The 26056-nt window shown below is 38.2% G+C and overlaps 1 protein-coding gene across 1 annotated transcript in view; it reads left to right on the top strand.

Moving 5' to 3' along the window:
- GDPD4 (glycerophosphodiester phosphodiesterase domain containing 4) overlaps positions 1-26050 on the top strand; it is a 100137-nt gene extending 74087 nt beyond the window's left edge. The window contains exons 12-15 of the mRNA XM_046638233.1: positions 14224-14371; positions 18401-18483; positions 19268-19320; positions 25662-26050. Coding sequence (XP_046494189.1) covers positions 14224-14371; positions 18401-18483; positions 19268-19320; positions 25662-26050 — 673 coding nt within the window. The remainder of the gene's footprint in view (positions 1-14223; positions 14372-18400; positions 18484-19267; positions 19321-25661) is intronic.
- Positions 26051-26056: the final 6 nt, after the last annotated feature.

Here is a 26056-nt window from a genome sequence, read left to right as displayed (position 1 = left end):
TTCCTCTACTTTGTATATGGGGTGCCACCACAGCATGGATTGATGAGCAATGGGTAAGTCTGCACTTGGGATCTGAACCCATGAACCCTGGGCTGCCAAAGCAAAGTGCTCAAACCTAACCACTATGCCACTGAGCTGGCCCCTAGTTCTTGACATTTTAATAATAATATGTCTTGGTGTGGGCCACTTTGGCTTCATCTTGTTTGGTACTCTCTGTGCTTCCTGTAGCTGGATGTCTGTTTCCTTCCTTAGATTAGGGAATTTTTCAGCTATTGTTTCTTTGAATAGATTCTCAGCCCCTTTGTCTCTCTCTTCTCCTTCTGGGACACCTATATTATGGATGTTAGTGCACTTGATGTTGTCCCAGAGGTCCGTTAACTGTCCTCCTTCTTTTTAATTCTTTTTATCTTTTCTGTTCAGCTTGGTTGATTTTCTCTGGTCTTTCATCCCAGCTCACTGATCCATTCTTCTGTATCATCTACTCTGCTTATGATTCCTTCTAGTGAATTTTTCATTTCCATTATTGTATTCTTCAGTTCTGATTGGTTCTTTTTTATATTTTCTGATTCTTTGTTGATGTTCTCACTGTATTCATCTATTCTTCTGCCAAGATCAGTGAACATCCTTCTGACTATTAATTTATGCTCTTTATCAGGTAGATTGTTTATCTCTATTTTGTTTAGTTCTTTTTCTGAGTATTTGTCCTATTCCCTTATTTGGAACATGTTCCTTTGTCCTCACTTTGTCTATTTCTCTGTGCTTTTATCTATGTTTTAGGTAGATCAGCTATGCCTTCCAATCTTGGAGAAGTGGCCTTATGTCAAATGCCTTATGCAGCCCCTCAGTGTGCTTCCCTCTCATCACCAGTTCCAAATGTTCCAGGAATGTCCCCTGTGTGGGCTACATGTGTCCTTCTGTTGTGGCAGGGTTGTTCTTACTGTAGGTGCATGAGAAGGCTAGGATGTCCCCCTGGCCAGCTGATTGTAAGACTCAGCTGCATGTGGCCGCTTGATCCCTTCAGTCACTTTATTGGGCGAGGGGAGCCTCAGCATAGTTGGCTCCAAGGTCTAATAGCACATTCCTGCTGCAGTTTTTCTATTAAGTGATTAGGCCCCCAGCATGGCTGGGTGCTAGGCTTGGGGCCTCACAATTGCTGTAGGCCTCTGGCCTGAAGCTCTCTTAGTAGTGCAGCTGGGTGGGGCCAGACCCAGACATGACAGCACACAGTTGTTTCAGGCACTGGAAGGTGGGGCAGATCGTCTATATGGCTGTTTAAGAAGCACAAGTCTGCTAAAGCTGACAAGCCCCACTGCCTGCAGGCCCATGTACCCTGTGCACAGAGTCCTGGCCCATGTGCACATCCCATCCCACTGAAGCAGACCCAGTCGCCCTGCTGCAGAAGCTCCACACACTCCACTAGTGCAGGCCTGCCCCTCACACGCACACTGCCCTGCAAAGGTGGACTCACTCGCCTCACTGCAGAGGTCCCATATCCCCTGCCCATGCAAGCCCACAAGTGACCTGAGGGCTTGCTAGTGGGTGGGTCCAGTCCCTATGGAGGGCTCCCTGCCCTGGCTGAGCTGGATTAAATCGGTGCTCTAGTGGGCAGGGCAAACCCCTGCCCTAAAAGGCCAAGGGAAGAACTCCAATGGCATCTGCTAGCATCTGAATCAGCACACCTGTACTAGGTCACACTGATGGCTGCCGCCAATGTCTCAGTCCCTGGGGAGGTGGTTCCAGCCACCTCCTGCCTCCCTGAGGTGTGCCCAGAGCATATCGGGTGAGTCTCTTTTCACCAAAGGACTGTGCACCTTTCTTCCTGGTGATTTTTTGTTGCTTTCTGAAATGGATGAATTTGTGTGTGGGCCTTTTAAGAGCAGGCTTTTCTTTCTCTTATGTTCAGTAGCTTTTCTGGGGATATTCCCCATTGTTGTTAATAGCCAGCAAAGCCAGATATTATGACTGGGTTGTGCTGAGTTTAAAAGCTGCTTATTGTGGCATAGCTCTCCCACTCAGATCCCCTGCTCCTACAGGGAAAACTTCCTACCTTAAGATTTCTCCCAGCTGTGAAGCACCACAGCTAGAATCTGGCATTTTTCTTATCCAGAAAGTTATTTCTGCCTCTCAATCTCAGTCATCACTGTCCCTGATTGTGAGGGCTCTTTATATCCAGTTTCCAGTTCTTTCTTAGGGGTAATTGTTCCAAGGGTAGTTGTAAATTTGTTGTGTTCATAGGAGGAGGTGAGTTTAGAGTCCTCGCATGCCGCCATCTTCCCAGCAATCTATAGACAAGTTTCTAATCATTAGTTTTCTCATTTATAAATTGAGCGTAAGAATAATCTGATGGAATAGTTAAAAGATTAAATGAGATCATTCATGTTATGCACATAACAAAATACTGGGCAGATGGAAGAATGCAATAAATGTTAGCTGCTGCTTTTATCATCACTATCCTTACATGCTGTACCCTGGAAGTTATCATCATCTTTCTTTTGGAAATGAGGAAACTTGCCTATAAAGAGGAAGTGTTCAGACAGGTTAGGTAATTCACCAAAGTTAATACAGTTGGTCAGTAGGAAACCAAACTAAGATTTAAAGATAAAATTCTTTAAAGATTTAAAGGTGTGGCAAAATCTAGAGTCCAGATTCTTTCACCACTAGGCTTTTAGAGTTATTCCTTGGCCATAGTTATGTGGGCATAGTTTCAACTGGCATCAGATTTAAGAGGGATCATATCCTGAGTTCTGTTATAAAATCAAGTAGTTATTTTAGCTCAGCAAATATTTACTGAGTAGTTATATGTACAGTGTACTGTGCTAGCTTTATGTGAAAGTCAGCATAAGCAAGGCATCATCCTTTTCCTTAAGGAAACCATATACTCTAGTATGGGAGAATAAGGGCCTTTTCCATATAGCTATACTACAAAGTTGATCATGATAAATTCATGAGCTGAACTTTATTCCAAATCATTCCCCTTGATGACCACTAAATTTTAAAAAAAATTACGCAGTTGTACCTTAAGTTATTTATTTAATGTTTATGATCAGAATATTTGTGATTATGATCACATTTCCAATACATTCTCTAGGATCGGTACTCACTTCCTAGTCCATCAGACCACTGTCATGAGACATTGTGATCTTGCTATTTTGACTGAGAATGTTTTAAATACATTATTTTAATCAAAATTATATGAATATAGAGATGCCCTCTGTTTTATTTCTGATGTGGGAATTTTTAAAGTGTGTTTTTCTTAAAATTTCTAATTTTAAAAATTAATTTATTGAGGTGAAATTCATATAACATAAAATTAACCATTTTAAAGTGAAAAATTTAGCAGCAGTTAGTACATTTACAATGTTGTGTAACTATCACCTCTAGTTCCAATACATTTTGATACTAGAAATTTTTATTTTCCCTCTTTTTCTTGGTCAGTCTTGCCAGGGGTTTAGGTATTTTATTAATCATTTCAAAACACCAAATTTTGGCTTTGTTAGCTTTTTTCTATTGCACATTTGCTTTCCTATTTCATTGATTTCTGCTTTTTATTATTTTCTTTCTTCTATTACTTTAGGTTTAGTTTGCTCTTCTTTTATTAAGCTTCTTTAGGTAAAAATTAGGTAACTGATTTTAGATCTCCTTTTCTAATATAATTCTTTAAAGCTACCAATTTTCCTGTAAGCATTGCTTTAGTTGCATTCCACAAATAATTTTGATATATCTTCATTAGCATCCAATTTAAAATATTTTAAATTTTCCTCATTTCTCATTTGACTCATGGATTATTTAGAAGTATGTTGCTGACTTTTAAAAAATGTGAGGATTTTTCTAGCTACCTTAGTGTTATTGACTTCTGATTTAAATTCATTGTGACCAGAAAACAACTTTGTATGATTTCAATACTTTTAAATATATTTAAACTTGTCTTATGGCCCACTGTATTGTTTATCTTGGTAAACTTCCCCTGTTCACCTAAAAATAATGTGCTCTCTTCATTTGTTGGGTATAGTATTCTATAAATGTCAATCAGTTTAAGTTGGTTGATAGTCTTTTCAAACATTTCATATTGAATTTTTTCCCTGCTTTTTCTATTGAGTTAACACAAAGAATTAGGTTGTGCACACATCAGAGAACTTGCCTATCAAGCTTTATTATTTATTTCAGAGATACAGCAGGCAGTCAAGAGACTCAGACAGGGGCCAGCCCAGTGGCATAGCAGTTAAGTTCGCATGCTCTGCTTTGGCAGCCTGAGGTTCGTGGGTTCAGATCCCGGGCATGGACCTACATACCCCTTATCAAGCCATGCTGTGGCAGGTGTCCCATGTGTACAATAGAGGAAGATGGGCACAGATGTTAGCTCAGGGCTGATCTTCCTCAGCAAAAAGAAGAGAATTGGTGGCAGATGTTAGCTCAGGGCTAATATTCTTCAAAAAGAAAAGAAGACAAAACAGAGGCTCAGACAAAGCAAGGATAGGTCAGAGATATTGATTCTGACTCTGTAGGTATCTTCCTTTATTGGATACAAACTCTATGGTCCACAGTAATAGATAAGGCTTCCAAGTGAGTTTTTGCAGGATTATTTCACATAGAAGCAGAGCATTTGAGTTACAAAACATCTCCATTAAATTCTCCCAGAGAGTCGTATAGCTTATGTGGCCTTTTCCAGGGGCCCGTGCCTCGTAAATCCACATTCTGTATTTATTTTAAAAATATGGAGCCAGCCCTGATGGCCTCGTGGTTAAAGTTTGAGGTGCTCTGCTTCAGTGGCCCAGGGTTGGTTCCCAGGCATGGAACCACACCACTCGTCTGTCACTAGCCATGTGGTGGTGGTGGCTCACATAGAAGAACTAGAAGGACTTACAACTGTAGTATTCAACTATGTACTGGGGCTTTGGAGAGGAAAAAAAAAGAGGAAGATAGCTCAGGGTCAATCTTTCCCGGCCGAAATATGTAATAAAGAAGTACTTAACCAGGAACATCCTTTTAAGAACATTTTCTTTATATAAGGCCTCTCTTCCTAGTAAATGTCATTATTCTATTTATAAAAGATGTAGTTATCATGTTGACAAGGAGATTAGATCAAGTCTTCTGCCTTCTTTCTTCTGGTAGCAACCTCCCCAATGGGAGAGAAAGGAATGGCTCTTTTATGCCTCATCTGTTAATTACTGAGAAGGGGATGTTAATAGCTCTAACTACAATTGTTGATTTGTGTATTTCTCCCTTTAGCTCTGTTTTGTTGTTGTTGTCGTTGTTTTGGCTTCTTATGTTTTGAAACTCTTTTATTAGGTGTGTTTGCATTTAGAATTGTTAGCTCTTCTTAGTGAATTGACCATTTCATTATGAAACGTCCATTGTCTCTGGTAATAATTCTTGTCTAAAGATTACTTTTTCTTTTATTAATATTGACACTGGCTTTCTTATCATTAGTGTTTGTGTGATATTTCTTTTTCTGTCCTTTACCTTTCAACTGCTTTGTATCTTTATATTTAAAGTGCATCTCTTATAAATAGAATGTCATTGGTTCTGGCTTTTCTATTTAGTAGGACAGTCTCTGTCTTTTAATGGGAATGTTTGGTCCATTAATATTTAATTTATTAATTAATATACTTGGGTTTATGTTACTGTCATACTATTTTTTATGTTTGTCCTCTCTGTTCTTGGTGGGTTATTTTGGTCATTCCTTTCCTGCCTTTTTACTTTTTAGTTAATTGATTATTTTTTTTAGTATTCTATTCTGTTTTCTCTATTAGCTTTTTACATTTTTGAATTATTTTTTAGTGGTTGCTTTAGAGATTATAAAAAGTATCCTTAACTTATTACAATCTATCTTGAATTAATATTATTCCACAATATAGAGTATTAAAACCTTAGGACAGCATAATTCCATTTACTACCTGCTACCCTCTGTACTGTTGTTGTTCTAAATAATACTTGTGTTATAAACCCCACAGTACATTTTTATTATATTTTAAAAATAGTCAATAGCACTTTCTAAATTAAACTTTTTGTTTTGAGATGTCTGTTAACATGTAAGAAATAATACAGAAAGATCCTGTGTATCTTCTAACCAGTTTACTCCAGTGGTAACACTTTGAAAAACTTTAATACAATATCAAAACCGAGATGTTGACGCTGATACAATCCACCAAGCTTATTCAAATTTCCCAGTTTTACTTATATTCATTATTTTGTGTATTTGGTGTATATAGTTCTGTGTAATTTTGTCACATTTGTAGGCTTGTGGATCCAACACCACAACCAATATATAGACCAGCTTCATTGCTACAAGTATTCCTTGTATTGCCCTTTGATAACCACACTCACCTTCCTTCCATCCCCTTCCCCTCACCTCAAACCCTAACTCCTTGCAATGAGTCATCTGTTCTCCATTTCTATAATTTTGTCATTTCAAGAATGTTACATAAGTAGAATCATAGAAACCTGTTGTGATTGGCTTTTTTTTCACTCAGTATAATTCCGTTGAGATTCATCTAGGTTTTTGCCTGTATCAGTAGTGTGTTCTTTTTTGTTGCTGAGCAGTATTCCATTGTATGAATGTATTAAAGTTTAATCATTCACCAACATAAGGATATCTGGTTGTATCCATCTATGAGTTATTATAAATAAATATGTTATGAACACTTGTGTACAGGTTTTCATGTTAACATGTTTTTTTTTTTTTTTGAGGAAGATTAGACCTGAGCTAACATCTGCTGCCAATCCTCCTCTTTTTTGCTGAGGAAGACTGGCACTGAGCTAACATATGTGCCCATCTTCCTCTAATTTATATGTGGGTGCCTGCCACAGCATGGCTTGACAAGCGGTGCATGGGTCTGCACCTGGGATCTGAACTGGTGAACCCCAGGCCACCGAAGGAGAATGTGCAAACTTAACTGCTGCACCACCAGGCTGGCCCCCAACATAAGTTTTTTTTAACTAAAAGTCTATAGTTTATTCAGTTTACCTTCATTTTTCTAAAAATATGTAGTAATTATGATAAAATATACATAACATGGAATTCACTATCTCAATCATTTTTAAATGTACAGTTCATTGGTTTTAATATACATTTATAACATTGTGTAACCGTGACCACCATCCATCTACCTATCTCTTTTCATCTTGTGAACTCAAAATCTCTGTTCACTGAACAATAACCTGCTGCCTCAGACCCTGGAAACCACCACTCTACTTTCTGTCTCTATGATTTTGACTCATAGAAGCGGAATCACATAGCGTTTGTCTTTTGCAACTGGTTTATTTCACTTAGCGTAAAATCCTTAAGGTTCATCCATGTTGAATCCATCTATTGCAGAATTTCCTTCCTTTTTAAGGCTGAATAATATTTCACTGTATGTATATACCACAGTTTGGTTATTCATTCATTGATCAATGGACGTTTGTGTTGCTTCCACATGTTAGCTATTGTGAATAATGCTGCTGTGAACACGGGTTTAAATATCTCTTCAAAACCCTGCTTGCAGGGTTTTTTTTTGGGGGGGGGGCGGGTATATACCCAGAATTGGAATTGCTGGATCATATGGTAATTATATTTTTAATTTTTTGAGAAACTACCACAGTTTTCTGTAACAGCTATGCCAGCAGTGCACAAGGGTTCCAATTTCTCCACATCCTTGTTGATATATACATTTTTTTATTATTTAGCCATCCTAATGGTTTGGTATTAGTTCTTCACCAGTGAAGGCATAGGGTCCAGGACTTTCCTTTGTCAGGAGATTTTTGGTTATTGACCACTCTCCTTATTCTTTATAGGCCTCTTCACATTTTCTAATTCTTCATGATTCAGTCTTGGTAGGTGTTGTGTTTCTAGGAATTTGTCCATTTCATCTAGGTTATCCAATTTATTAAGGTACAATTGTTCTTAGTACTCTCTTATAATCCTTTTTGTTCCTATAAGATTGGTAGTAATGTCCCCACTTTCATTTCTGATCTCTGTAATTTGAGTCTTTTCTCTTTTTTTTTCTTATTAGTCCATCTGGCTAAAGGTTTACCAATTTTGTTGATCTTTTTGAAGAAGTAACTTTTGGTTTCACTGATTTTCTCTATTAATTTTCTGTTGTCTATTTCATTTGTATCTGCTCTACTCTTTATTTTCTTCCTTTTGCTTTGTTGGGTTAATTTGTTCTCTTTTTTCTAGTTCCTTAAGTTGTAAAGTTAGGTGTTGATTTGAGATCTTTTGTGTTTCTTAAATGTAAGCATTTATAGCTATAAATTTCCCCCTTAGCACCACTTTTGCTGCATCTCATGAGTTTGGGTATGTTGTGTTTTCATTTTCACTTGTCCCTAAGTATTTTCTAATTTCTCTTATGATTTGTTTTTTGATCCATTGGTTGTTTAAAAGTATATTGTTTAATTTCCACAAATATGTGAATTTTCCAATTTTCCTTCTGTTATTGACTTCTTATTTCATCCTGTTGTGGTTGGAGAAGCTGCTTTGTATGATATATATCTTTTTAAATCTACTGGGACTTAATTTGTGACCTAACATATGGTCTATCTTGGAAAATGTCCCATGTGCACTTGAGAAGAATGTGTATGCTATTGCTGTTGGGTTGAATGTTCTGTATATGTCTGTTAGACCTAGTTAGTTTCTTGTGTTAAGTCTTCTGTTTCCTTGCTCACCTTCTGTCTGGTTGTTCTATCCATTACTGAAAGTGGGATCTTGAAGTCTCCAACTTTATTATGCAGCTTTCTATTTCTCCCTTCAATTCTGTCAGTTTTGGCTTTATAAATTTTGCTAGTCTGTCATTAGGTATGTAAATATTTATAATTGTTATATGTTCTTGCTGTATTGAACCTTTTATTAATATATAATGTCTGTCTTTGTCTCATGTAACCTTTTTTGATATAAAGCCTGTTTTATATGATATTAGTATAGCTACCCCTGCTCTTTTTGGTTACTATTTGCATGGAATATCTTTTTCCATCCTTTCACTTGCAGTCTATGTGTGTCTTTGGATCTAAAATGAATCTCTTGTAGACAGCATAAAGTTGGGTCATGTGTTTTTATCCATTCTGCCAGTCTCTGTCTTTTGATTGGAAAGTTTAATCTATTTACATTTAAGATAATTACTGATAAGGAGAGACTTGTGTCATTTGTTACTTCTCTCATTTCTGTAAATATTTGTTATTTTTTTCTATTTTGTTATTGTTAGATGCCTTATAGTTTTTTGTCCCTTATTTCCTGTGTTACTGTTCTCTTTTGTGTTTAGTTCATTTTTTTTGTAGTGAAATGTTTAAATCTTTTTCTCATTTCCTTTTGTGTGTATTCTATGCCTATTTTCTTTGTGGTTACCATGGTAATTACATTTAACATCCTAAAATTGTAACACTCTTAATTTGAATTTATAGAAGCTTAACTTCAATAACATACAAAAACTAATCCTTTACAGCTCCATGCCTACCCTTCTTTGTTGTTAATGTCAGAAAATTGTATCTTTATACATTGTGTGCCTAAAAGCATAAATTAATAATTCTTTTAAATGCATTAGTGTTTTAAATTCTGTGGAAAACAACATTTGGAGTTACAAAGTTATAATAATACTAGCATTTAGACTAATAATTGTTTTTTCCTCCAGCTGTATTTGTCTCTTAAGTCATGTAGAAAACAAAGAGTGCAGTTACAAACCATTGTTACAATAATGCTAGCTTTTATAATTGCCTGTGTGCCTACTTTTATTGAGAGCTACATATTTCTCTATACAGCTCCAAGTTGCTGTTTAGAGTCCTTTCATTTCACCTTTGAGCTTTTCTTGCAGGACAGGTCTAGTAGCCACAGACCCCCTTAGCTTCAGGTCATCTGGGAATGTCTTAATTTCCTCCTCACTTTTGAAGGACCATTTGTTGGATATAGGATTCTTGGTTGATTCTTGGTTTTTTTCCTTTAACACTTCGAATATGTGGGCCCACTGCCTTCTGGCCTCCAAAGTTTCTGATAAGAAATCTGCTTATAATCTTATTGAGGATCCCTTATATGTGACGAGTCGTTTCTCTCTCGGTGCTTTCAAGATCCTCTCTTCATCTTTGGTTTTTGAAAGTTTGATTATAATGTGTCTCAGTGTGAGTCTCTTTGAGTTCATCTTTTTTGGAGTTCCATGAGCTTCTTGGATATTTACATTCATGTCTTTCATCAAATTTGGGAAATTTTCAGCCATTATTTTTTCAAATATTCTTTCTGCCCCTTTCTTTCTCTCTTCTCCTTCTGGGACTCTGATAGTGCATGTATTAATCTGTTTGATGGTATCCAACAGATCTCTTAGACACTGTTCACTCTTATTCAGTCTTTTTTCTTTCTGTTTTTCAGACTCATTAACTTCTGTTGTTCCATCTGCAAGTTCACTGATTCTCTCTTCTGCCTGCTCAAATCTGCCCTTGAGTCCTAATACTCAATTTTTCATTTCAGTTAATGTACTTTTCAGCTACAGAATTTCCTTTTTGTTTATTTTTAGGTTTTTTCCCTTAATATTTCTATTTTGTTCTTACCTTTTTTTTTTTTTTCACTTTATCCACATCTTCAATTCTTTGAGTATCTTTAAGATGGTTGTTTTAAAGCCATTGTCTGGTAAATCCGCCATCAGCTCTTTTTCAGAGACAGTTCTGTTGATTTATTTTTTCCTTTGAATGGACCTTACATTCTTGTTTGCTTGTATGCCTTGTGGTTTTTAGTTGAAAACTGGACATTTGAATCTAGTACTCTGGTAACTCTGGAAAGCAGATTCTCCTCCTTCACCAGGGCTTGCTGGGCTTTTTTGTTATTTATTTATTTGTTTGTTGCTGTTGGCTGTCTCTGTGCCAAGGATCAGCCTGAGGTATAAACTTGAGGCCTTCTCAGATCTCTTCTGTACATTTCCCTGAGCATACACAGTCAATTTCTAATTATCCCTGTATACGCAGTTGCTTTTAAATGTCCTAGTCTTTAATGTCTGGCTTGCAAAAGGGAAAAAAGAGAAAAATGAAAGATGGGGAGGAAAGAGAACTGGCCCTTTAAATCCCCGGGAAGTCACTTCAGCTGGAAGGGAAGGGGTTTGCAGTCAACAGCAATGGATGCCCTCTTCTTTATCTGCACCTCTGTGACCAGAAGCAGCAGTCAGTATTGTCAGTCAAACAGATCCCAAATATTTAGAGGATAGGTTCCTTTTGACCCACCTTGATTCCCGCAAGCTGCTCCAGGTTCATGTGCACAACTGCCTGCTATGCGGTTGGGGGTGTAGGATGGGTAACTGCTACTGTGCTAAGTGCTGAAGTTGACCAAAGTTAACCATAACTTACCATCCAAACCTTCCCCTGGAAGTTGCAAGCCTTCAGTAGACTCCATAGTTCCAAAATAGTTACATTAGACAGATTCTGCCAGTGCAGTTGTTGTCTAGGTGGGGAGACAGATTCCTGGTGCTTTCTTCTCTGCCATCTTCCCAGAATCCCCCACTGTGAATGTAAGTTCTTATTTCTATGGGATAAATGCCCAAGAATCCAATTGTTTGGATATGGTAATTACTTGTTTAGTTTTATAAGAAACTGCCAAACTTTTGCAGAAGAGCTATATCATTTTACATTCCTATGAGCAATGTATGATGATCCAGAGTGTCTGCATCCTTGCCAATTTTTGGCATTGTCATTATTTTTTATTGTAACCTGTCTCATAGATGTGTAGTGATATCTCATTGTGGTTTTAATTTTCATTCTCTGATGGCTAATCATGTTGAACATCTTATCTTGTACTTATTTGCCAGTGTATATGCTCTTCAGTGAAATATCTCTTCATATCTTTTTTAATTAGATTGCTTGATTTTTTTTTATTGTCGAGTTTTGAGAGTTCTTTATATATTATAGATACTAGTCATTTGTTGGCTATCTGATTTGCAAATATTTTGTCCCAGTCTGTGGCTAGTTTGTAGGATCCTCTTAACAGGGTCTACCACAGACTAAAAGTTTTTTAATTTTGATGAGGTCTAACTTACCCTTTTTCCCTTTAATGGATCATGCTTTAGAGTCAAGTCTAAGAGCTCTGTGTTTAACCCTTAGATCTTGAAGATTTTCTCCTGTTTTTTCCTGAAAGTTTTATTGTTTTGCAGTATATATTTAAGTCCTTGATCCTTTTTTTTTTTTTTTTAGGAAGATTAGTCCTGAGCTAACTACTGCCAGTCCTCCTCTTTTTGCTGAGGAAGCCTGGCCCTGAGCTAACATCCGTGCCCATCTTCCTCTACTTTATACGTGGAACGCCTACCACAGCATGGCGTGCCAAGCGGTGCCATGTCCGCACCCAGGATCCGAACCAGCAAACCCTGGGCCAACGAGAAGCAGAACGTGCGAACTTAACCACTGCACCACTGGCCCGGCCCCATGATCCATTTTGAATTAATCTTTTATATAAAGTGTGTGGTGTAGGTCGAGATTCTTTTTTTTTTGGCGTATACCTGTCCAATTGCTCTAGCACCATTTGTTGAAAAAAACTCTCATTATTCCATGGAATTGCTTTTGCACCTTTGCCAACAATCATTTTGGCATGTTTGTGTGGGTCTCTTTATGGGTTTTAAATTATGTTCCACTGATCTATGTGTCTGTCCCTTTTCTAATACCACACTGTCTTAATTACAGTAGCTATATAGTAAACTTTAATATTGGATAGAGTGATTCCTTCTCACTTTATTCTTCTTGTCCAAGATTATTTTAGTTATTTTGGGGTTGTGCCTTTCCATATAAAGTTTAGAATCAGCTGGCCTAATTGAACAAAAAACCTTGCCTGGATTTTGATAGGAATTACATGAAGTCTACACATCAGTTTGGGGAGAATTGACATCTTTATGATGTTGAGTCTTCCAGTCCATGAACACAAATGTCTCTCCATATATTTAAATCTTTTTTGATTACTTTCATCAATATTTTGAAGTTTTCAGCTTACATATTCTGAACTTCTTTTGTTAAGTTTATAGCTAAGTATTTACTTTTCTTTGGAATGACTATTAATAGTGTTGTGTTTTTAATTTAAATTTCTGTGTGTTCATCATTAATATACAGAAATGTGATTGGCTTTTGTGTTGATTTCAAAAAGTTTAAAAAGTGGCTTTTTACTACTGTTTATTTCTATTTTTTTAATTTATCTTTAGGTGGTCTGTAGAATTGTCTTAGAGATAATTCCAACATATTGGGTAACTAATTGCAAGCACTCCTGCAAAGGTGTTATCATTATTTTTATTTTAAAGTTTGTACACTGAGCCTAGAACTTGCTAAGCTAGTATATGACAGAGCTGGGATTGAAATTCAAGCTTGTAAAGAGCTGTTTCCAATATGCTACACCATCTCAGAGTTAAAAAAAATTGTTTGAAGGCACTTACATGGTGCATTTTCTGAGAAATTTAATCCCTGAAAATGGCAATTTTACTAGAATTGCTAGATGTTCCTCTACTTATTTTCTTCCTGTCTCTGTAGACAGTGCACAAGTATCTATTGATATTTAGTGCATTGGGCAAAGTTGGGTTCCATTCCCCCTACTCAATGCTTGTATAAATTTTTCATATTTGAAATTTAAATATTCACCAGATTGGTATTCATTCCTTCAATTACTGTTTATGAAGGCAGGCATTATGCTAGGTACTGGATACGCAAAGATGAGTAAGTTTCTGCTTTTAATTTGCTTGTAGTCAAGTAAAGAAGAATGATAGGAAAGCAGATAAATAGAGTAGAGGGTGGTAAGTGCTCTGATGGAAGTAAGTATAGGTGTTGTACAATAATGTGCTGGAGCTGGCTCATTGCAGCTCATGGGAGCCAATTATTAAATATTCAGAAACTTTTCAAACCTATTTTACCAGTGGTAGCTGAGAATGGCTGTGGTAGGAGTATTTACACTGTGGAAATTGGCAAATGCTACAAATAGGGCTTTCCTTTTCTTTGTTTCTTTCTTTCTCTCTCTCTCTCTCTTTCTCCTTCCTTCCTTCCCTCTTTCCCTCCCCCTCTCCCTCCTTCTTTCTCTCCCTTAGGACATCCAGTTTACCAACATACTACCGTTGGTATAGGAGCAGCGGTATTAAATCCAGTCTTTTATCTCATTGCAACATGACCCCATTCTACAGGTCATGTCATAAGTTGTCCCAGGACCAGCTGCTTCTGGCACTTTAAGCAACAGCCTTTCACAGCATGGTGGCTGTTCCCCTTTTATATAATGAGAGTGAGATTAAGTCTAAATCCCCTGTGGGTTCTGTTTTTTTCCAGAGACTATAAAGCAGCTAACATCACCATCAACTTATACCTCGTGAATGAGCCTTGGCTCTACTCACTGGCCTGGTGCTCCAGGATTCACTCCGTGACCACGGACAACATTCAGACCCTAAGTCAGCTAAATCACCCTTACTTCTTTATGGTGAGCTTGTTGTCCACATTTTCTTCCAAGTCTGGTACAGTAGGAGTCTATGTCTGCCACCCCATCTCTACGTTGCGTACTGTGCAGTCCCCAGGAGAGCTACTCAAGAGCAGAGACTTCTTTGAATATTGACGATGTGGCATCCTTCCTTCTCTAACCCAGATCCTTGTGTAATTTTCAGGGGAAAATTAATATTCTTATAATAATTGCCATATATTGAATCCTCACAATGTGCTTTTCATGCATTGTGTAATTTAATCCCCTGAGTTAGCCACTGTTATTATCCCAATGAGGAAACTGAAGCTCAAAGATATTAAGATCCTTGCACATGGTTGCATGATGCAAGATTCAGATTGAGGTCTAACTCCAGAGTTTTGTTACTGCAGCCCCACCTTCCTAGGGGAATGGCAACAATGACTGTAGCACAGGATATAGAGAGAAAACCAATGTCCTTGACCCCCAAGTGAAAACCATGTGTACTGAAAAAAATGCTTTTGAAGACAAGAACCACTGTCCAGTCACCTAGCTTGATTTCCCCTTCTGGCCCTGCTACTGCTTATTGCCAGAGGCTTGGGGACCTGAAGATCTGGGTTAGAATCTCAGCTAAATCCTATCTATTATTATCTGTGGAGGGACCCCTGGCTAACCAATTAACTGCAACAGAGTCCTTTATTCTTGTCTGTGTAGAGTAGATTGACTGAATGGGACACAATGGCATATAACAAGAAACAGCTTCATTTCTCTCCGTTGACTCTTTAAGCTGCTCTGTGAGCTAGGCCTTTCTCTGCTCCTGAATGAAATCTTGCTCAGGTCCCATAGCTTTCCTAGTCACTCTTAAGTAATTTTTAAAAGTTCACTTGTAGTCACCAAAAAGCCTCAATTCAAAATTTAAGTGTCCAGCCCAGACTCCAAACTGCCTTAAAAGTAAAGCTTTAGGGGCTGGCCCCGTGGCCAAGTGGTTAAGTTTGCGCGCTCCGCTGCAGGCGGCCCAGTGTTTCATTGGTTCGAATCCTGGGCGCGGACATGGCATTCCTCATCAAAACCACTGAGGCAGCGTCCCACATGCCACAGCTAGAAGGACCCACAACGAAGAATATACAACTATGTACCATGGGGCTTTAGGGAGAAAAAAAAAAAAAAGTAAAGCTTTAGGCAGAGAAGCCTAAATGTTTCAGATTGCCTTCTCCATACCTCCAGCCTTAGCCTCTGTTTCTGACCTATTCAGGGTCAGGACCAAGAGAAGGGGGATCAGGGTAAAGGGCACATTCTCATAGGGCCAGTACTGCATTGAGGCCCTCTGGTGGCAGTGTAAAATTGCTGACCCTTTCTGTCTTGGTGGCCTGAGCAGCTTTCTGGAGATGACCCTGAAAGAAACCTTGGATGGCAGATCTCTTGGCATAGGTGAAGCCTCTTAACTTATGTGTCCCCATACAATACCCCTTCATGTATGTACTATATATTTTTCTAACATTTTTATTTTTAAAAATTGATTACAAAGTAAACTTGTTCGTTATATAAAATTCAGTCATTACAAAAATGCGTAAATTAGAAAGCAACACACCCCTCTATAATCCTATCCCCCTAAATCAGTAATGTCTCAAAATTGTCCCGCTGGGTATATTAAATAAAATGTTATTAACTAAAACCTTTTGTTTTAACACTTGATTCAATAATATTTGAATTGATAATAAATTCATGTGACTCAAAATTCAAAAAGTATAAAAGGATATAAGTTAAAAAGAAAGACTTCCTCCTCCACCTGGCTGGGGCTTTTTTAAAGGACCCAATGTCACTTTGTTCAGGGATGTGGGGCCAGTATCGCACGGGTTTTCCCAAGCAGCCCACACTCTGGAGTTAGAATATGCAGATCAAATCTTGGCTGTGCTTCTTACTGTGTGAACTTAGAAATGTTAGTTAACTTGTCTGTGCCTCAGTTTTTTTAGTTGTAAATTGGGGATAATAATAGTACAGTAGAAGCACATTTATCCAACGCAATCTGGTCTAATCATTGGTCTGTTGAAAAAATGGAAGTGGAGAATCATTTAAAAATGATATATGTCTATCAGCTTTTACTACTTCAAAAAGAACCACCTAAAACTTAGTAGCTTAAGACAAATATTTTTTATTTGTCACATTCTATATGATGGTTCAATATTTCCTCTGGTCTGAGCCTGCTTGTCTGGGCTGGATAGTCTAGGATGGCCTTAGTCATATGTCTAGGGTCTTACTGAGAGAATCTCTCTTCATGTGGTCACTCATCCTGAAGGAGGCCAACTTGAACATGTTCACCTGATGGCAATGGGTTCCCAGCAGCAAAAATCAAGACCCAATGCACATGCACTTTTCAAGGTTCTTCCGGTGTGATATTTGCTAATGTTCCATTGGCCAAAGAAAATCACATGGCCAAGTCCAGATTCAAGGTGACACAGTAAAGTCACATTGCATAGGAGCCTGCATTTTGGGAGGAATATTGTGGTCATTTTTCCAAACAATCTACCACACACATACCTCACACATTTTATTTTAATTTAAAATATTCACTCCTTTGACATAGAGTCAAGATCTTTTCTTTGAGGATACTTCAGCTATTTGAATTCTGTATTCTCTTGATTATTGAAACATCCAAATGAACCAACTATGGTTTCTAAGTTTTGTTTCTTTAAAGCAGAACAAAAACTTAAAGTCGTTAGAAAAAACAATCTGAATGAAGAATGCACTCATATTTTTATAATTCTCCTGCCCCAATCTCTTACAGTGTTTCACTCACACCTAATTCACTTGCAGTTTACTTTTTAATGACCTATGCTGTCTTCACTGAGTTTTTTGAAGCATTGACTTAGTTTTCTTGGAAATGCTGTACTTTTTTTTCACTCAAATTTTACAAATTTAGGTAACGTTTAATTACACTGCACAATTATAACAACAAGTACAACTGTTCTAAGCCATTTGGGGAGCAAGAACAACTGATTTGTGGTGAACGTTCAGCTCACCTGGTGGGCATCCTGGAGTAGGCCAAGGCATTAGTCAGTATGTTTCCCAAAAGGATTAAGAGCCTCAGTTTAGTGGAAGTTGGTTAAGAGCTTCTACTGTACCTGCCTAGTAGGGCTGTTGTGAGGATTAGGTGTGAAAATACTCTTAAAGTGCTTAGAACACTTCCTTAGCTCCTATAAATGCTCATTAGTTGTTAGTTATTGTTATCATTATTGATCATTAGTGTTATTCTTATTATTAGTATTACTGTTCAATCCAAGGCAAGGCCTTGGGATAGGGTGGAGAATGACCTAAGAAAGAATAAAAAGTGCCAGCCCCGGTAGCATCAAGTACAATTGGAGGGAGAACAATGGAGTGGAAAGGGATGATCAAACCAGGGAATTATAAAACTCACACAAGAGGACCTAGGAGCTGGAGCTCTGGGGAATGAGTGATATTCAGTCAAGGAGTGTGGAGAAGAGGGCATGTTAGGTAAGGGAAAATTAGAGTTTCGTCATCTTTCTTTGAAGCATGATGATTTCGAACAATGATTCCTAAATGCTAGTTCACAGACTAGTTGTTTTAGCATCACCTGGGGAGCTTTTTAAAAAATGCAGAAATTCAAATTCCTGAGGTCTGTAGTGAGACCAGGAACCTGTATTACTAAAAGCTGCCCAGGTAGATTTGGATGCACAGCCAGCTGGGGAAGCCATGCAAACAGAGCACTGGAGGACAAGAAACTTAGCCTGTAGTCCTGGGTCCAGAATAGACTTGCTGTGTGACTTCTCAGGGGCTCTCTCAGACCCCTGTCTTGAGGGTCAAGGAAGGTGAAGGGTGTGAAGCGTTTTATCACTTGTAGAGCCCCCAGCACATGTAAGCGGTGATTGTTAGGATAGCACAGGTATTCTCTGTGTTTGAGACCACTGCATCAATAAAGGTTCCTCCCCTTGGTCTGCCACCACCTCCCCCAGCCCTCGCAGGGGAGCAAGGGACTTGGCCCATATGATCTAAATCCCTTCCAACTGTAAAGTTCTTTGTGGTTTGTTTTCTGTGTTGCAGACGCCAAATTACTATGTCTTCATGTGGCTTTTCGTGGATAGTGTTTCTGCAATTTTCATTGTTGCCATATTTTATTTTCATTGGTAAGCATATATTTGTAATTTTAAATGAATTTTTCCCAAAATAAAAGTATAAGTGATTCTTATGGAAAGTTGAGAGAAAACAGTTATACTCTTTTACACTCTTCCTGTAATCCCACATGGCAAATTGTCAGGAAGATAGGGTTTATAATCTGAACCTCTCATTTCTTCTCATGCTGCCTGCAGCTCCTCACACCCCTTCCACCTCCTCAACACGAGACAGTACTCTAAGGACTCTCACTAAAGCTTAGTCAAAGCCTATTACTACATATTCAGTGTGGATCAGTTGAGAGAGGACAGGGGTTGAAGGTTTTCCAGAACAAATGCCTCCATCTTCGCACCTTCCGTGAAACTGGACATAGCAGCATGCTCTGCAAGAGCAAGTTCACAAACCAAGAAGCCTGGGTTTTAGCCCTGGCTTCGCCCCTTGGTTGCTGGGTGACCCTGGGAAAATCATTGCCCTTTTCCAGGCCATAGTCTTTTTATCTGCCCAAGAAAATGAGATTTGAGAATTCTTGCAGGGCAAATGCTACAGGATTGCAAGATTCAAAATGGGAGAGGGAACATCCTAGTAGAAGAATTTCAGCTACAGGAGACTATGGTTGTTTAGACCTCATCATGCTCATCTTTTCTTCATTTGAAAGTTATCCTTTAAAGGTGGAAAGTACAAACCCTCTGCTTAAGTGAGAATTTGACTTGATAATGTATTTTTCTGGCCACTGCCTTGGATTATTGCCTTTTTTTGGAAGAGGTCTGTGATGCTCATTGATAGTCTGCTTCCTTCCAGGTGGAATGAGAACGAAAAAGAAAAATTCTTCAAAAGCACCAGTACTCATAAAGGTAAAGTCAGAGGGCTAGCCCACTCCTATCTGTTCATCCCTACTCATTGCCTCCAGGACACAGGGCCTGCTTTTCATGTCTCTCAGAAGAGCTAAGGGAGTCAGGGAAATTGGAGAGGTAGGGACCAGGGAGAAGTTGAGAAGTGGAGGCTAGGCACAGATTTCTGGAGGGCCCTCACATCCAGCTTCGTTTTGGACTTCACCCTCTAAACAGTGAGACCCCTTGGAAAATTCTGAACATGGGTGTTTATTTGTTCACCTGTTCATATATTCATTCACCAGACAGTTATCGAATACCCACTTGTGCCAGGCACTCTGAGAGGGATTCAAGATAACTGAAAGCTCTCTATGGAGGCTGGCCCAAGAAAGAGGAGGGCTGGCCCACAGAGAGCAGTGAGGAAGCAGGCAAAAGTAGAGCCGTTGATGCCATTGGATCAGGCACCTGAGTCCAGGACAGAGTAGCTGCCATGCCCATTAGGGCGGAATGTTTCTTATGGGGCTACAGTTATGGGTGATATATGTTGGAAGGTGGAGGGAGAAAACTGCTGAGACCCTGGAATGCTGGACTAGAGTCTGCGCTCTGCATATAAGCAATCGGGAGATGGCAAATGAGTTTCAAGCAAAGGAGCAGGGGCCAGCCCAGTGGTACAGCGGTTAAGTGAGCATGTTCTGCTTTGGTGGCCTGGGGTTCGCCAGTTCAGATCCCGGGTGCGGACGTGGCACCACTTGGCAAGCCATGCTGCGGTAGGCATCCCCCATATAAAGTAGAGGAAGATGGGCACAGATGTTAGTTCAGGGCCAGTCTTCCTCAACAAAAAAAAAAGTGGAGGATTGGCAGCGGAGTTAGCTCAGGGCTAATCTTCCTCAAAACAAAACAAAAAAAGACAAGGGAGCACTATGCTTAGATTTCTGTGTAGAGGGATGGAATAACAGAGTAACTTAATATTATTCAGTAGAATAACTCAGAGGCTGAGGAAGTGAGATAGGCCCAGTAAAGACAAGGAGAGCTAGATTTTATTTTTTGAGAGGTTGTGGGGATAATCACCCAGTGAGTTACTGGTTTGGGAAGCCAAAGTCAAAGGGAAAACCAATCAGGAGGCAGAGGACTGTGTAGTACATGATATAGTTTCCTTCCATAGATCCTGCAGCCTTAAGTAAAGTTGGTACGGTCACAAAATCATGAATTAACTCATTGTGGACAGTGGTAAAGATCCTCAGATGCTATTTACCAGCTGGCAGAGGGTTGAACTGATACAATACTTAGAATTGCAGGAATGTATCCACTGGGACCATGAAAGAATAAATTCAGAAATTTGAAAAAGTTAAATGGAGGGCAATGGTCTTTCCCACTATGAAACTGAAGGTTCAAACCAAGCTCACTCAAATCTCTCAAGGGGCAGAGAGACCTCAAGTAACACTTGAATTACACAGACTTTAAGAAGATCACTCTCTTGGCTGTTAAGAAGTCTGAAGGCTGTATTCCAGCCACCTTATAACTTTCAGTAGTTGTATTAGTTTTCTAGGGCTGCCATGACAAAATACCACAGACTAGGTGACTTAAACAACAGACATTTATTTTCTCACAATTCTGGAGGCTGGAAGTCCAAACTCAATGTGTCAGCAGGTTTGGTTTCTTCTGAGGCCTCTCTCCTTGGCTTGCAGGTGGCCGCCTCCTTGCTGTGTCCTCACACAGTGTTTCCTCTGTGCACACACGCACCCCCAGGGTGTCTCTGCATCCAAATTTTCTCTTCTCCAGTGAGACTGAATTAGGGCCCACCCCAATAGCTTCCTTTCAATCACTTCTTTAAAGGCCCCACCTCCAAATACAGTCAGATTTTGAAGTTCTCAGCATTAGGGCTTCAACATTTGGATTCGAGGGATGCACGAGTCAGCCCAGAACAGCAGCCAGCCAAGACGTGAAAAGAACATGGGAATGGTTAGGAAGGCGTGGGAGAGAGAGAAATTTCGAAGGAAAATTCAAAGAACTGTATGAATTTGGATGAATGAAGTGGCTATCATGTTTTAGAAAAAGTATTTAGTTAACTTGACCCCAACTCCCCACCGTATTGAAATGATGATAAGAAAATAAGGTGAGTAGAAAATAAGAGTTTTTCCTGTTTTTAAGAGTTTTCAGTTGCCTGTTACAGAAACCAATTTTGCTTGATATAAGCAGAAAGAAAATGTATCAAAAGGCTGTTTGAGTACCTCCAAGAGACCCCTAGAAGGTGCAGGACCAAGTTTAGAATCAGGGAAGGAACAAGGAAGACTGGAAAGCCCAAACCACAGCCAATATCCATTCAGGTTGAGGAGAATGGAGCCTTGAACACTAAGCACACTGTCACATCTTGCACCACAACCACCTCTAGGATGGGCATGTACTGCTGTACCTGTTGATGCCACCAGAAGCCACTGATCATCTTTCTAGCTTTGGGATGTATTTTTCAGCGGTAAATCCTTTGTGTTATGTCTCATATAGTTTCTTATGAATAGTCTTAAAAAAGAAAAAGTCTTCCATTTTCTTATCTTTCTTCCTCTACTCGTAATATGTCGTTTTTCTCTGACTGCTTTTTGAGATTGTTCCCTTTATTACTGGTTTTCAGTAATTTGATTATGGTTTACCTTAGTGTATGTGAGTGTGTCTGTCTATCCTGCTTGGAGTTTGCTGAACTTCTTAGATCAGAGTATAATTTTCATCAAATTGGATAAATTTTTAGTGTTTATTTTTACAAATATTTTTCTGCCCCTACCCTCTTTCTGGGATTCCAGTTACATTGATGTTGGACAGTTTGATGTTATCCTATAGGATACTGAGACTTTGTTCATTTTTATTTTTAACCTATTTAGTTTCTATGCTTCATTTTTGGTAGATTCTATTGCTGTATGCATTAGTTTTTTTTATTGCTGTGTAACAAAGTACCACAAATCTAGCAGCTTAAAACTATACAAATTTATCATCTCACAGTATCTGTGGGCCAAGGGCCCAGGCATGGATTAGCTAGGTCTGCTGCTTAGGTCTCACCAGTTTAAAATCAAGGTGTTGTCCTAGGCTGCAATCTCATCTGAGACTTCAGAGTCCTTTTCCAAGCTCACTGATTGTTGGCAGAATTTAGTTCCTTTCAGCTGTAAGATTGAAGTCATCCCTGTTTTCTTGATCACTGTTGGCAGGGCTTTGCTCTGAGCTCCTAGAGTCCACTTTTGTGTCCTAGCCATATGGCCCTCTTACCACATGGTAGCTTACTTTTTCAAAGCCAGCAGGCAGATATCTCTATAGCAGATGGATTCAGGAAAGAGAGAACAAAGAAAGCAAAATAACAGACAAAACAAATAGAAAACAAGTTGAAACATGGTAATCATATATCTAACCATTTTATTAATTACATTAAATATAAATGGACCAAATACCGAAATCAGAAGGAGAGATTTTCAGACTGGATAGAAAAAAGCAAGACCCAACCATGTGCTGTCTACAAAAGAAATACTTAAGATACAAAAACACAAATAGATTAAAAGTAAAAGGATGGGAAAATGATATGCCATGCATAACAATAAGCATTATAAACAATATCTGAAAAAATATACTTCAAAACATGGAACATTACTGGAAACAAAGATTTCATAGTGATGAAAAGGTCAACGTATCAGGAAGGCATTATAATCATAATTGTCTGTACACTTAATAACAGAGTTTCAAAACACCTGAAACAAAAACTGAAAGAGAAATCACAGTTGAAAATTTTAACATTCCTCTCTCAGTACCTGAAATAACAACTAAACACACAAAAAATAAAATCAGAAAGGATACAGAAATCTAAACACTTTTCAGCTACCTTGACCTAACTGACATAAAACAGTATATTCAATACCAAATTGAATCCATCCAACAACTGCAGAATGTACAATATTTTCAAATGTACAAGGCATATTTGCCAAAATAGACCACATGACAAGCCATAAAACAAGTCTCAATAAATAACTTCCAAAAAACTGAAATCTTCAGAATATGTTCTGTGACCACAATAAAATTAAATTAGGAACAAACATCAATAAAATATCTAGATGAGCCTCTAAATGCTGGAAATTAACATATTTCTACACATCCCATTGATCAAGGGATAAATCACAAGGGAAATTAGAAAATATTTTTAACTAAAGGATAATACATATACGATAGCAAAATTTGTGGGGCACAGCTAAAGCAGGACTTAGAGGGAAATTTGTAAGTTTAAATGTTGGAAGAAAGAAGGGTTTAATATTAAGTTACTACCTTAAGAATCTAGAAAAAGAAGAGTAAATTTTTCCTAAAGTATAAGGAAAGAAAGAATAATGATAGCAGGAATCAATAAAATACAAAAACTACAAACAGAGAAAATGTTAGTTCTTTGAAAAGATTAATAAAATTGATAAACTCTTAGCAGACGAGAGAGATTGTCAACATGATGAATGATAAATGAAAGAGGGACTGTTTCTCCAGATCCTAGACATAAAAAAGAAAATTATGAGTGTTTTAATGCCATTAAATTTGACAACTTAAAGGAAGTAGGCAAATTCCTTGAAATACACAACTTAACAGAACTGAGAGAAGAAATAGAAATTTTTAACAACTCACTATCAGAATCAAATTCGTATATCAAAAATCTCGCCACAAAGAAAAGTCCAGGCCCAAAAAGTTTCACTGGTTAATCAAATATTTAAGAAATGCTCATCTTATACCAGCTCAGAAACAAAGAAGAGGAAGGAACACTTCCTAGCTGATTCTTTGAGGCCAGTAATACTCTCATATAAAACCTAACAAAGACATTTCAAGAACTAGATTTACAGACATAAAAATCCTTAACAAAATAATAGCAAATTGAATCCATTACTCTATAAAAAGGATAATAGATCATGAGCAAGTGCGGTTTAGCCCAGTAGTCACGATGGATACATCATTTGAAAATTAACATAATTCACCATATCAACAAAATACAGGAGAAAAAGTGTATTGACAAAAGTCAACACCCATTTATGATAAAAGCTCTGCACAAACTAGGAATAGAATGAAACTTCCTCAATCTGATGGAAGATATTTACAAAAAACCTCTTCAGCCAGTATAATTTTTAATGGTGAAACAATGAATATTTTCCAAGATCAGAAATAAGGCAAGGGTATCTGCTCTCACCTCTTGTATTCAGCACTGTACCAGAGATCCTAGCCAGTTTACTAAGATAAATAACAGACATAATGGAAGAAATAAAACTCCTGATTTGAAGATATTATTATTTACATTAAAAAATTCTAAAGATTCAAACAACAAACAAACCTACTGGAACTAATAAGTGAGTTAAGCAATGTCTCAGGATACAAGGTGAATATACGAAAAGTATTCTAAAAAATTTTAAATAGCATCATTTACAACAGCACAAAAACATAAAATAAGAATGAACTTAAGGAAAATGTTGCAAGCCCTTTCAAAGAAGATATATAATTGGTCACTGAAAACTACAAAAGTGTACTGAGACAAAGACCTGAATAAATGGAGCAATATACCACATTGATGAGTTAGAACACCTAATGTTACAGATGTTAGTCGTCATGAAACTTACTTACAAATTCAGTTCAAGTGCAATAAAAAACCCTCTTGTGAAGCTGACAAACAATCAAGCTCACATGTACACCTGTTTCTTCAAGATTGAAATTACACTCAGGGCAAAAATAACTGAGTTCTGGGCTGGCTTCTTTGGATTCTCACTTTCTTCTAGATTTTGGCCCCATAATTCCTTACCATGTTGTAAATTCTTAGATAAATTTAAGATGTTTTCTTGGTTTGGTATATTATCCAGTTTTTAATTTGTCTTTGATAAGAGTCAATTTCCTAGCTCCATCACTGGAAGAAGCTTCCATCATCTATTTTTTCCATCAGATAAAAATTATTTTTTTGAGCACTTATTGTGTGACAGATACTTCTGAGCACTCTATATGCAGTGGCAAGCAAGATAAAGTCTCTGCCTTTAAAAAGCTCCTGTTCTAATTAAGGATGTGTTCATTTTTCTATTCAAACTGACTTGGAAGCAGAGGTTGTGAAATGCATGAAATTTAAGCAAATATCAGTCTCTCCCTTCTGAGAGCTGCCACGGTGAGCCAGAACCTCATACAATAGACTCAAACTCCAGCACCATGCTGAATTGGAGGACCGCAATAAAGTCTGCACAAAGTCTGGGATAGGGAGAGAACTAGGGGGAAGGAGCCTGAGATGGTAAGTAAGGGACTAACATTTTCAAGATGACTAGGATTTCACCACGTGACCAGCAAAGACTGGAGAAGTGACAGTTGAGGAATACATTTTTGTCTTTTCCATCCCACAGATACTCGGAACCTCCCAAAGGGAAAAACTAAGAAGTCAGGAGCTTCTGTTATATCCAAACCACCCCCCCAAGTTAAGGAAAGCCCTTGGACTTTAGAAGCCCTCACCCCAGCTTTAACCAGAAGCACAAGGAAACACCCAGGCCCTCAGCAGTTTTCAGCAGTCCCTGAGGAGAAAGCCAGCAAACCACTGAAGCCTGTCAAAGATGACGTAACACAACCAGTGCCCACCCAGGAGGACTTTGAACTCGCCCAGGAACCCACCAGAGAGGCCACCCACAAAACTGCTTTGCCTGACTTGAAGGCGAATGAACCAACAATTTCTTCTGCAGAGGTCCCTCATCCTGAAACACAACCAGATTACACCCCCATTGTTGAATCCTCCCAATAATCATCT

This window comes from Equus quagga, chromosome 14 (genome assembly GCF_021613505.1).
Source record: "Equus quagga isolate Etosha38 chromosome 14, UCLA_HA_Equagga_1.0, whole genome shotgun sequence".
NCBI classification, from domain to species: Eukaryota; Metazoa; Chordata; class Mammalia; order Perissodactyla; family Equidae; genus Equus; species Equus quagga.
This window is presented reverse-complemented; position numbering and strand designations above follow the sequence as displayed.